Source organism: Opisthorchis viverrini (assembly GCF_000715545.1).
Source record: "Opisthorchis viverrini unplaced genomic scaffold opera_v5_27, whole genome shotgun sequence".
NCBI classification, from domain to species: Eukaryota; Metazoa; Platyhelminthes; class Trematoda; order Opisthorchiida; family Opisthorchiidae; genus Opisthorchis; species Opisthorchis viverrini.
In genome coordinates, this window is record NW_008751682.1 from 2,206,453 (window position 1) to 2,219,787 (window position 13,335).

General features: G+C 43.7%; 1 protein-coding gene across 1 annotated transcript; it reads right to left on the bottom strand.

The window, feature by feature from the left end:
* Positions 1 to 4,146: 4,146 nt before the first annotated feature.
* Positions 4,147 to 12,468, bottom strand: T265_02226 (hypothetical protein; the record flags this gene model as incomplete). The annotated part of the gene is made up of 3 exons (XM_009166414.1): positions 4,147 to 4,400; positions 6,954 to 7,165; positions 12,017 to 12,468. The coding sequence occupies 3 exons, from the start codon at positions 12,272 to 12,274 to the stop codon at positions 4,232 to 4,234; spliced, it is 639 nt and encodes a 212-aa protein (XP_009164678.1).
* Between the last annotated feature and the right edge of the window lie 867 nt (positions 12,469 to 13,335).

Here is a 13,335-nt window from a genome sequence, read left to right on the forward strand (position 1 = left end):
TCTCAGAATGCATGACATAGGCCAGCAGCAGGTCGCCTCCCTCACCCACTCTCTTCTGTTTTTTTTCACTCTGGGGCTGGTGCTGGCCTATGTCATGCATTCTGAGGTGCCTACAGCTTCAAAAACTCAATCAGACGATTTGGAAAAAACTGATAGCACGAACGCCACTGACATCGATTAGCCGCCATTTCTCGCAACGTCTCCAGCCGATGCTGCTGTTTTGATGAAGATTATGAAATTCATTGTGCTAGATTCTCTAGGAGTGGATACAGTAATTGATTACTTCATATGCAACTGCATATACAGGAAATGGTCGTTTAACACGTCGGCAAAACTTGTCTTTACCTTCGGACCAAAAACTGGAAGTTAGCATGTGCACCACTTCAATAATGCTTGCTCAGGATGGATTCAAACATTCGACTAACCACTGAGTGATGAACTGTAAACTAAGGTTGATCAGTGACAGAATTCTGTATTGGTTGTTGGTCTGTTCGCGGAGCTTGGCAGTTGGATTGCAAACGTTTCATCACCAATCGAGGTGACACCCCGCACTGACGATGTCACCTCGATTGGTGATGAAACGTTTGCAATCCAACTGCCAAGCTCGGCGAACAGACCAACAACCAAACAGCGCACCCGAGCTACCTACATTCCACAACATTGCAAAAGAATTCTGTATTCGCAAAAGCCCGTATTGTTGTGCCGCCTTTTTAATAAGCCTCCAATACACAGGAAACCACCCTCTGTTTTTGCTGATTTAAAGGGTAGCATTCATTTTTAGGCCATCAAGCAATCGGACAGTGAAGCCTCCAGAACACAATTATTTTTTTCACGAGGCTATCTTATCTATTTTTAAGCCTAACAGCCCAGGTTATAACTTCAACTGGACCCAAACGGCTGAAAAGTCTGAAAACAATTATCACGACACAGTAAGCCTTAACAGAAGAGTCTTACCGAACGAGTGTTTTGTCTGACGGATATCTGCACCCTGTCCTAGAAAGGAGAATACCCATACCATACAAATCTGCCTAGTAGATGACCCTTTGGAAACAGAGTATGAAATATTAATATTAGTTAGTTAGTTAGTTAATATTAGTTCATCATATTGGCGCGCAGCGCCTAAGGCCAAACTTTGGTTAGATAGTACGCCTTGGAGACAGCCCAATCTCCAGTGAAGTTGACAACTTGCCATATTCAGTCGGGTTTCTAACCACGTGCTCAAAGAATTATGTGAGTCTCAAGCGGTTGTAAAGAATCCACAGAGTCTACTTACAAAGTTTCTGAAAACTCTTCGAAACCCCACGACCGGTTTCGCCCTTCTTGGGGCTCATCAGGTAGGCGCAGTCCCTGAGTTTCCGTGAACCTTATGTAGAATATCATAAAGGAGAGATTCGGTCGTCTCTCGTGAAAATCAAATTGACTTGCAAATGAGTGCATTTCCAGAAATCCACAGAGCCGTTCAACTCTGACTCTTTTCATGTCACAATGGAGTGTTTTGATCTGTCCTCCGCTACGTTTTCTCTGGCAGGTGGTGGTTAAGGTCGCATGGCAGATGTCCCATGCGCCTTAAACTGATAGGTTCCACCTGCTGCTTCAGTGGTCTAGCTTCCTTACGGAATATTCGGGTACGCACGATTCCGGTGCATGAACGATGAGGCCTGTTGCTATAAAGGCACTGGTGACCAAATGATTGGAGGCATTCCAGACCTTCATAACATATTTCGCAGCCAAGATCGTTTTTAGGGTTACCTTGTATTTACCACGGCAAATTCATTTTTGACTCCAAGGATGAAAATTGATAATGTGAACGTTGACTTAAGGGAACAACAGCTCAGTCACAGAGGACGTGCCGGTTAGGAAACTAGCAACTTCTCACTCTTTGCCTAGAGGTCTTAAAACAGTACTACTGGGCTGAAGATATTGAGACGAAATATTAAATTGTGAGGGTAACACTCATGTAGAAACGGTGGACCAATTCCAACATTCTATTCAGAATAGATTGTGTGAACTGATAATTATCGAACACCAAAACATTGTCGTTCGTATATTCAAGTGAACCAGCCTTGCTGTAAGTCTTCAATTCATAAATTTTCAACCCTCTGTATTGTCCACTCCATGAGTGCATGACAAAACAGACTAAAATCGTTGTAGACTCTGACAAAACCGCAAATGTTAGGAAAGTTAGCACAAGAGATATTTGCCAATATCAAGGTCTTTCCTGTTCATCCAGATATATACGAGAGGGCCACACTATCTACATAATCGAAAGCTGTATTGAGGTCACGGAAAACAATTTTTAGGGCGTGGCATGCGCAGGGGTTCTCAAGAATCGGACGCGAGGTAGAGGTGTGAGTACTACGGCCCTGTCTGGTTGAGGCTTTAACTGATGCTTTCAGGTTTGATTCTCACGTGCAGGATTCAGGCGCGCAGCATTTACGAAGTTAAGGGTTGTGGTATGACAAGAATACAACTGAAAATCGATTCGAGCACCAATACTGTAACAAAGCTAATGACTAATAAGCTCAGTACTCTGGGACTAATTCCCATTCTCACGTAATTTTCAAACGACTTACATGTTATAGAAACTCACCATCGCCTTTCGAAATGTGGCAGATGCCCATCTAGTTCGGCAGTCCAATGACTTATCAAGACACAATGATAACCTGATGGAACATCCGGCGGATCACGTTTTGATTTGGGTGAGTCAAATGAAAAACACAAGCAAGGCAGTAGGGAGTCAACCGAACTGCCGTTAAGAATACTTTATCCAGAAACCGAAACACCATTTTTTTAACGTGACATATTTTCAGCACGATCTACGACTGACGGAAGGCCCCGTGGTTCCGGTTTCGTGAATTAGTTGAAACAACTGTAGAACATTCCTTGTTATTATTATTAAAATTATCCAGGTTTTCTGATGTCCCCATCTCTCTATCCACATGAAAGCTGTTTGAGCTGACGCTCAACCGAACATTCAGGCACAGGGTGTAGATTGTTGATTCGAGCAGTGGATTATGTGAATGCACCTAAAAGCAACATAGACTGAGCATCCCTTGCTGCTCAGTGACCTCTAAGGAGGCCACTGAGTTTTGTGGAATGAGAAGCAGAAGCATGATGCTGATGGAGATTCCCTCGCCATATTCGGTTGTGATGTGGACTTTTTGGTCCACCAGCCGATGATCATTTCTTATCGAGGGATCTGCTTTCCTCAATCCGCTAAGGCTGTTATTGGACTGGGACTTCCTAAGGTCGCAGTCATGGACTTGTCATTGCGTACTTACGACACTTTTATGCGTGGTACATGGCTGTGTGTACATTCTTGCCATTGAGTCTCACACCAGACGGACAATTTGTTCCTGATATGCGAGTCTTGACTGTGCTAGCGCTTACCGCGCCTTGAAGAGCACTCAGCACTGTTTGTCTTTACACGCGTGTTTCCATGTCAAAAATTATTACACACGTCGGGATTCATCTTGTCTGACTGGAACTACTTGTATCATGGGTTCAAATGAGACGCTTCTCTTTTTTTATCTAATATTCTCCTGTAACCCTTCCACATTCATCACCTACATTTACTTTCTATATCTGTAGCCATGCTCTTTAAAAATAAACTATAATAGGAATTTTGTATAAAAAAAATTGTGTAGGACGAGAGCATGATCTTAATCAACATCTGCATTCCAGAATGATATGAAGTAATGAAATGAACCTCAACACCGGCATTTAATGTCAGTGTGATCGTTTTGGGTGCGTCACCGCTACGTAATAAGGGAATACCAAGTGGTAAAATGGTGCTTTGTTGCCGAGTTTTGCCGTAGGTTACAAAAGACGCTATTCATGCTCATTACACTTCGAGTATAAACTGAATGCACCGACAAAACGTGTCTGATGAATTGAGATGGGCCCCAGGTACCGCGAGGTCCCAGAGGGGTACTTCGCTAAATCATAACCACAATGGATTAGTCACGTAGCTGACCGCAAACTAGCAACGGTTGGTGTAAGGTCACCTGAGTAGTCTGGCACTCAGGCGTAGCAAGAACTAATGCTAGTAATTCAAGTCGACAAGAACCAAACAAGTACGCTAGGATTTACCGAATTTCCTATCCGTTTCAGACAACCGCTTTATACAAAGATGAGAAATGAAGGACGGATCGCTGCATATAACCACGAATATGACATATCAAAGAGTTCTGAAAGATTTATTTACAGTTGGAAGGAGAGGGAAATGTGATCACAAACCACCGGAAAATAAGCTAGTCATAAAGTCCCTATTGGAAAGCGCACTAAGACCAGAAGAGCCCTCAGGTGGTGTTCGATGGGACCTGGCCAATCTTTCCAAAATTTCACTTTCTGTCAGCCTCTGTCTTTTGTTTAGATCAATAGGTTGCCGGCTCCGGAAACTGAGGGAAGAGAACAGGAAACGATATTACTTGGGGTATGAAACGGAAATAACATATTCACAGCACGCAACAAAAACGGAACAAATTAGTTGCATGGTGCGCCGAAATTTCTGCTTCGACACTGTTTTGTAACTCCAAGACGTTATAGAAAGGAACGTCATCGCGGTTGGAAACCAGTGAGGAAATACTCAAGTACATCTATCCAGGTTACATTACTCTGACCTTTCACCGCCTGTCGACTGTTGGAACCCTTGATATATTATCACCCTTCCTACAATATCCGTCATCCCAAATTCCAAAAGAGAGCTTATGAACTTCAACCTGCCGCGATCCCTCTCGCAACGTCTTACGATGAAGTAGTTAGTGCACACACTATAACTTCCATTGTAGTTAGAGAAGGTTTGATAAAAAAGTTGATGGATTTCATATTGGACGTTTCGCTATCGGCACAAGTGCATTGGCAAGCCAAACCTGGTAATTCACCAGGTTTACTGAATTTCGAGGCACAAAGCGAAATAATCAGCAAGAACCCTCGTGATTAGTAGATTCAATCAATCAGGAACATCGTCCAAAAGATTGTGTTGTTTAGTGTGCTTGATTCAGCTGTAAAACCAACAGGATAGATAGGGGAGAGTTGAGGCCATTTCGAAATGAGTTTATGACCTTGTTCTCCGAGTAAGAACGTTTCAATTGCGAACTCATCTCTGCCTGTCTCCTCCTTTTTGTTTTCCTGTATATTTTTGGTTGGTAAGCGCTACGAGAGTTGAGATACGAAAAGAGGGCTTCCAAGGCGATTTTAATGGGTTTGAACTTTGCGCTTTAGACTAAACCATTTTTGGTGAAGACTTTTCACTAATAATGATAAACGACCAGGTTTCGATCTGTATGGTCTAAAACCGCCCTCCACAAGCTTGCCGGTTCTGCGCCGAGACGCTTGGAGACTGTCGCCACGAGATGAATCTTAGTCCTCGTCTGCAACCTAAATTCTCTAAATTTATTTCATTACGCAGTGGATTTTCCACAGTGTTAAGTTTACAGCTAAGTTCGCATTCAGCTGCGTTTATCGGTGGTTTCTTTACGTTCCACTTGTACTCACCACTTTTATTGCAGATTTCTCCTGCTGTTTGACATGTATGAGGCTTCGTGCGTCCGATCAACTGGGAGGTGGTCTGTCAAATCCACCGATAACGAACATAAAGTTTGCCCTTCGAAAATGTTACTCCAATGTTAACCATATCTAGCATCAATTTGGTAGTTTCAGATGTTTATGCTGTGTACGGATGCTAAATGTCCGAATCGATTGCTTGTTGGTACTTGCGACTGAGGCTAATAAACTTCTTAGAAGCCCCTAATTAAACTCACTGGATGTCCGCTTCTTTGAAGTAGTTTTTCACCGTCCTTGTTCAGCAAGAGTGGTGCTTGTGTTTACACTTTAAGACAGTTAAAAAGTCAGTAAAAAAGCGAGTCTTAACCCACAAGTCAGCTAGCTGAAATAGATCTTGGCGATCGGTTCTCCGTCTGCCTTCATCCTCGGCCAAAGTGTGCCAAAATCGATAAGTTTCCTGACAACCAATACATCAAATGTTTGACGCGATGACTTCTCAAGCGGTGCCAAGCTTTTTCTTATACACTTGTCACTGAAGTTTGGTTGAGTAGTGCAAACTCCTAACTTTCGTACTAGCCAGTAGGGAAGAAGAATAGGACCGTTGTATAGAGCCCGCATTCGTATGCAGTCTAGTGTCTCCATCACGGATATTCAATTAGAATCAGGATCGTATACTCTTACTGTAGTGGAAAACGTGATAACACTGATAACAACCGAAAGAACATCCCCATGTGACATGCGAAATACCCAGGAGAACAGATATGAGGGACATATTATTGATAGTCCTTCCAGAATAGGAAGCAACCCGTTGAAACACTTCTGTACTGCCTGCTCGAACCACTCAAAATAGCTTAATGCTGTCGACGAATGGGATCGTTCAGTTCAGTTAATACTATCTTCGAAAAAAAGGCAACCTCTAACACAACGCAACTGACATACCTGGAAAGCAAACCTTGCAGCGAGAGTAAGTTTGCACACTTCGTTTATTGTAACGTTGATAGCACTTCGTACGCTCGGAACACGTTTTATAACATTTCGACCGGTTCACGTAATCAGGTTCACATATACAAGTTCCGATGAAATCCCTGCGCTAAACACCAGAACTCAAGACCACAAAAAACGATGTTCGATCTTTCCTAGATAGAGATGTACATAAATCCGTGCCCGACTAGTTACTCTATTTCAAACTCCCCAAGCGATACGGGTTCACTCCGAAAAGTTCCTTTATAAAACCCAACGTTTCACACAAAATTAGGAACTTCCCATCTCGATTAGAACAGTGCGGTCAACAATTAATACAAACCGCAAGGCCCTGTGCTCGTGAAACCCTGTCTGAAAATTTCACAGGAAACATGCAAGTTAGAGGAAAACCGAGAGGGAAATATTTTCAAGCAAATCAACCGACCCAGAAAAACAAATCAAATACATTACGCCATTCCAAAACTTACCGTTTCCCCTTTGATACCTCCAACTTCTTCTCTAATTTTGTTGCTTCCAAAGCTGCTGTGAACTGTCGAGCATGTCTTTTGGCGATAAGAACATCTCGATCGTGCGCTGATCGCCTCTGTTCTTGTTCTTCCCGTTCAGCTCCAAACAGGTCGTTCCAAGAAGCATCTGGTAAATACCGTATGTTCCAGAGTTCGCCAAACCATGGATTGCGCTACGAGTGGAAATAGAGGAAAATAAGAAAAGCAATCGGAAATACGTGCTGAACAGAGCATGGTTGTCAAAGTCGCAAAGAATAAATGGAATAATCATTTTCACACAAGCCAACCAGTCACTTGGGAAAAATGAGTTCTTCAAGAGTGTTGACAGCTGACGTGAAAGCTCTACCTCCCTACCTGCACATTTAACACTCTACTCAGTGAACTTGGGTCAAAAATGTTCATTTATGAACTGTCCAAAGCCAACAATTGTACAGTATCTAAGTTTTCCCGAAGCGTTCACTCCGCCGAAGAATCCGTTTTACCAGTCGGGCATCGAAGATTTGGCTAACAAGAACTTTCGACGCAGCAGGACGCTCCTAAACCCCGTAGTTTTCACTAAAAGCAATTTTCTCGAATCCATAAAATGCTAGTTTTCTGCGGCAGAGGAAAAGGAGTCTACGAAACCAATATCCTAAGATTAAGTTCCCATGAAATGTAATGCAGAACGGTAAGCTCAAAGTTAGGGCCCTTCTTCCGTAAAAGGTTCCTCAAGTGAGGGAAGCAGTGATAGGTTCGGATGAAACATTACACAGGACTATAGTATTCTAAATATGAGTAAAATATGACTAGCTCCTTGTCTTCAAAGAATGTCGTTTGATCGGGGAAATTTTGTTGCCCCGAGGTTTTAGACAACAATAAACTTGCAAGAATCCGACTGTTAGGTTTCCGCAGCTCCTGAAATGCAAGCTGCCTTACGCATCATACCAAAGAGCGTTCGCCGAATTCTCACATTGAGACCTTTCTGGATACGGCTAAAACTAGCAACAGCTCAATAAGGTAGTCTCTGGGAATCTGAGTTAAATTCGGCACCACGGCCACAACCTCTCTGATCAATCGCAGAGACAACAACCCACTGAAATTGTGAAAATTACAAAAAAACTAATTTTATCAAAAATGTTATCAAAAATGTTTATTCTTACTTTCAAGTTTACCCCGAGGTCTTGTGCGGACAAAAAGTGCTTGCGTCTATTGATCAACAATGTTCGAAAAAACTCTAATCTCTCTGACAAGGTACATTTCGCCACGACCTCGGACGACGTTGTAATTTCCATCGTGATTGAAGATGTGACCTCGTAGGCAATTTCACTGATGGCAGACTTCATTTTGTTTAAGAAGTCCGAAGTCTGACTAGACAAGTGATTTTTGGCCCGTTTTTTCAAATGTCCTGCCATATTAGCGGTGGGTGTTTCAAGATGGATGTATTTAGTATTTTCACTGGCCGCAGGAGTGAGGAATTATTGCCAAAAACCCCATATAGCTAAAGAACGAGGGGTTTAAACATTCAACACCATCGAAATCCGTCCAGGCATCATGTTAAAGCAACATAAAACTATCAGAATTGACCCAGCATCCTTTGTGAACTTCAGCCAACACAAGCCCAGAACACAACAGACACGCATTTGTTAGGCGATCCGTTTACAACCTGATGGTAAGCTTGCCACTGGAATCGATTGCGTGCCACGTCCTGTAGCGTTTCAAAATCCCACGCGTCATATGGACCCTACCCTCGAAGGCGTGACGAACTTACAGTGCAGTTGCTTTTATTTCGCGTTACCACAGCATGGTCGTGAATAATCGCAAACAAGGGTTTGGAGTATAAAAACAAGACTTTCTTTGAAAAACAGATGCCAAGTATACGTCACACATCGCAACGACTTCAACCATTTAAGTCTCATCTGCTGCACCATCGAATTCGACTCATTACTCTATAGTCTCCTACGGACCGTTTTATCACGTACACACTGCAATCAGTTAGAAACTGTTATTCTACGGAGACATCCCTGATCAAGTAGCTCAAGATGTTTGAGGTCCTCAGATCGGAGTTAGCAGATTTCACAGCCATAAATTAAACTGCTCTCACAGCCGTTTTGTAAACACGACGTCTTAACCTCTGCATCTGCTTCTGATGCCAAAGATGACGCAAGCTGGCAAATATTGCCACACCTTGGTGATATTTTATCTGTCACAATGTAGTCATGACCTGTGCAGCCTAGGAAACATCAACAAACTTAATCCCCTCAATCCCAAAATTCAAAAGGATGCATAAAAGTGAGAAATTCTGAGATTGAAGGGCCACTTGAAACAGTTTATTTGGAATGGTCCGTACAGATGCATGAAAATTCAATGTTATTAGTATAATTCTAAGTTTACAATTCTTTCTGGATACCTTATTTCGAGATCCATATTAACGGTCTCTTGGATATTACATTCCATGATGGCGCCGGGGTCAAAATCGGGGGCCGACCCCCTTAGATGTGGGTAACCTTCCGGACAGCAATTCGTAAACCCTAACACAACCATAAGTATGGCAATAAATAGCACAAGAAATATCAATAAATTCCAAGGGCACTCGTTAGCCAAGCAAATGCAGAATGACCAACCTATCCGCGTAGCAAAAGGCCCCTTTGGAATCATACCGATTGCCGGCAATATGTGCCAGTGACTAAGCCATGAATGGCGCAAACGGACATGCGTCTCTCATGATGAGGTCACGCGTCGAAGTAGTATTAAAGCTAGCCGCCATGTTACAACTGGGGTAGGGCTGATAACCAGTTCCCGCTGCACTAGTTTGCCTTATTTCGAGGACCCTCTGATTCCACCAGGTTTTCTCAGCTGAGGTCTGAAACCATTTTGGGTGACTTACTCTCAAGCAACGAAAGTCCTGAAATCCAGTACCTACTTGATGGGATCTCAGAAACACCACATGCTCCACCGTATCGATACTTATTTCATATTAATTACGACTGACGTCTATTACGAGCACTGCTGCTAAAGCTCAGCATAGGATAGTTTAGTGAATTTTTAACCTGTGGGTTAGGTTTTTCGTTGGCTAAAAGAACTGGTTTATTAGTTCTTCCGAGAAACGTGTTTAAAAGACCTACACCGGATGATAGCGATAGCGGATGGTCAAGTCCAGAATACAACATTGTCACGGGTGCTGGTGGCTATGTGGTTCATCTGGCCAAATAGGTGTTCATTAGTAGGAGGACAGCAATGTCCGCGACAGCGTCTACTGCGGTTGAATTCAGTACCACTGAGTAGTTGGTGGTCAGCAAAAGGCTTTAAAAGACGAGCTCACGTGAAACAGGTTATCAAATCGCGCCTCCAACGAACTGAGACATCCTACTTGTGCACTGAGTGTCGTGAGTAGGACAATTTCTGGACTTCTCGTGCTGAGTTAGAGTGTATAGCTTCCGTTAGAAAGCACCTTTCGCCGAATCAGACATATAGTTGATTGGCGCGCATGCAGAAACTACAAACAAAACAAACATTATTTCGGTCACTGTGGGTTATTACGGAAGCTGGCAGACGAAAACCACACGCGATTATTTACGAAGATTAAGTCAAGTAAAGAGGATGAGAGCTAAGTGCTACATACTCTACAGCGTAACCCGCCTGGCGGACGCAAAATTAGCTGAACTTAGCAAGTGATACCGTCTAGATGGTGTCGTAATTATGACTGGCGCAGGCGAAGCTTGTAATTGAGTTTTGGAAACACAGCGAATATACATCGATAAGGTGTCACGAGTGCACGCCAATGAACATGCAAAATAACCGAGTTCGTCTTTATGCATTAAAGTTGTTCAGACTAGTCTTCTAGACGCCACACATGGGACCATCAAGACAGGGGAAGAAGCTTAAGCCACGAATGTTACACGCCGTTTCTTTCGTATAATCAGGAGGCAATGAGACCGTGGGGGGACAGGGAACTCACGATACGGTTCACTTGTTGTTTCCATGAGACTCAATGGGAGGTGTTAGTGAAGGCACTTCAAGAGTGCTTCCGAATGTGGAATAATGAAGAGTAGGCTCTCGACAAAAAGAAGATAAACGTAAATGGTTTACAAAAACAGTGGGAATGGGTTGAGCTAGCCTAGTTGTTACCTCCTGATCTCATTAGGCCAGTGATGTATCTCTTCTTGAGTAAGCGTATTTAGAAGTAAAGATCGGTCGACGGAATCAAACCTTGAAGTCAAAGAACGCCACGTTTCTGAGTAGTCCACGTACGTGGCTATGCTCTAATATCTGAGGGTATGTTAATATGTAGTCGATTCAACATCTACTCGGTTAAAATCCCAGCTTCACTGACCAGTCAAAGCTTCGAATTCTACTCAAAGAAAACGGAGAATTCGTGACGCTGCGGGTCTTCTCAAAACGAGAGACTGACTTTTGTAGGCCTCTGGCCCGTCGTAAAACGGTACATAATGTGACACGAAAACTTTCATTGGCAGATTTAAAAGTACGATCCAACGTGGCATGAGACCCGAAAAAACGGAATGATGGAGCCCTATTTCTCAGGGTTCTTCCAAAGACGCTGTCGAATAACTGCGCGAAGGCGACGAACAACAACCATCCGGAGGTGCATCCGATCGATGGTCTAATACAATGCCAGCCCCGGTATATCCAGCCGCAAGGGCTTCTGTGTGATCTTAGCCACGCGCGGGGAGAGAGTAAGAAGGACAGCGTCACTTTTATCATGCTTTTAATTTACCCACCTTGTAGATGACCCAACTAATCGCACCACGCGACGGCCGATGTGGCCCATGGCTAAAGAAAGCATTACAGCTACAGTTGATGCAGTAAGCACATTTAACCTACTGTACTCGAAAATGGCAATGGTCACGCCTCCAAGAGATAGGATAAGCGTTGAGTAAGAAACAACTATAATGTCCAGTGTGTTTTCCTCTATAAGGCGAAACACTCCGTTGAATTCTGAAGACGAACATTAGCTTTTGATAGCACTTCAACAAACGAAGCCAGATGTTAAACGCACCGTACACAGCACCACGACTTTCATAACTTACTTTCGATCCCGGAACTTCAGTGCAGTTAAGATTTTTGGCTACGCGTTTGGCATACTTCTTGTTGACGAATTCTACCCAGCCTTCGTCATACTGGCGAAATTTTCCCCGTTTCGTCGTCTTAGGTACTAGGTAAACTCGGCCAAGTTTGCCAAACTGACTCATGATATCCGATATCATGCTGACATTCATGCCTGTGGGTATTGTTGACAAATAAATAACTCCAGGTTCCGTTGCAGGTTCCACTTCGTCGTCTGACATATTCCCTGTAGCTGATCCAGAACCTCAGTAGGACAATGTCACTTTCAGGCAAGACAGCCAAGAGATCAACTAAAAAGGCGGAATTACAAAATATTCGATGTCGTGAACAAGGTGTGCAGTACTGATGCCATTTTGAAATAGCCTACGAACAGTGCTATACAAGTTGGTGATTTGGGTGAATTATACCCAGGTTCACATTCAAACTGATGAGAACAGAAGAACCGTACATCTACGTCAGCCCAGTCATCTATTTACAGCCGACCTGATGGTGGCAAGTTGAAGTTACCAGATCCCCTTTGGTTCCGGTCGACAATTACAGGTCTGGGAGCTATCCCACAAACGCCTATCAAACATCATCATCATCAGCTGCAATAACCTCGTACTTGTCGTGAGTGGTTGTAGCTGCCACAGTTTCGTTCACCGATGTTTCGGGAAGGTGGGGTAGGTAGCTGCGCATTGGAGGCGGGAGCTGATAAATTAATGCATAAACACAGCACTGTAGGTAGACTGTTAAGTGGGGGGTTGGGAAGGGAGCTATCCATTGAAAGCAGTAGCTTGGATGCATGAGCGCCATTGAGGGCGCGACTGGGCCATGTCTGACAAAGTCTCTAACCATTGATATGGACCGTCTCGTAGTCTCCATCCAGGAAGACGGTAATGACCAGCGCAGCTGAGTTTGCTGGTACTGACTTTCACATTTCGCTGCCAAGTCATTGTTCGACCGCCTCTGGCTCTCTTCCACTCTTGACGTGGCTGTGCGAAAGGAGCCCTTTGAGGAAGTCGGTCGACTGCCTTACGCAGCACGTGGCCAAGCCAGCGCAATCCATGTAGTGTAATCAGTTCATCTATCAAGGGTAAGTTATTTCTCCCGAATATCATCCGACGAACTTGAGTATTGCTGATCCGGTGTTCCCACCAGATCCGGGAAATGCTCCTAAGACATCGATGGTCAAACACTGAAATTTTTTGATGTCCTCAGGGCACAGCGGCTAGATTTCTGATCCGTGGTAATAGGGAGCGCACGGCAGCATTGTAAACTCGGCGGATAAGCTGATGTCACG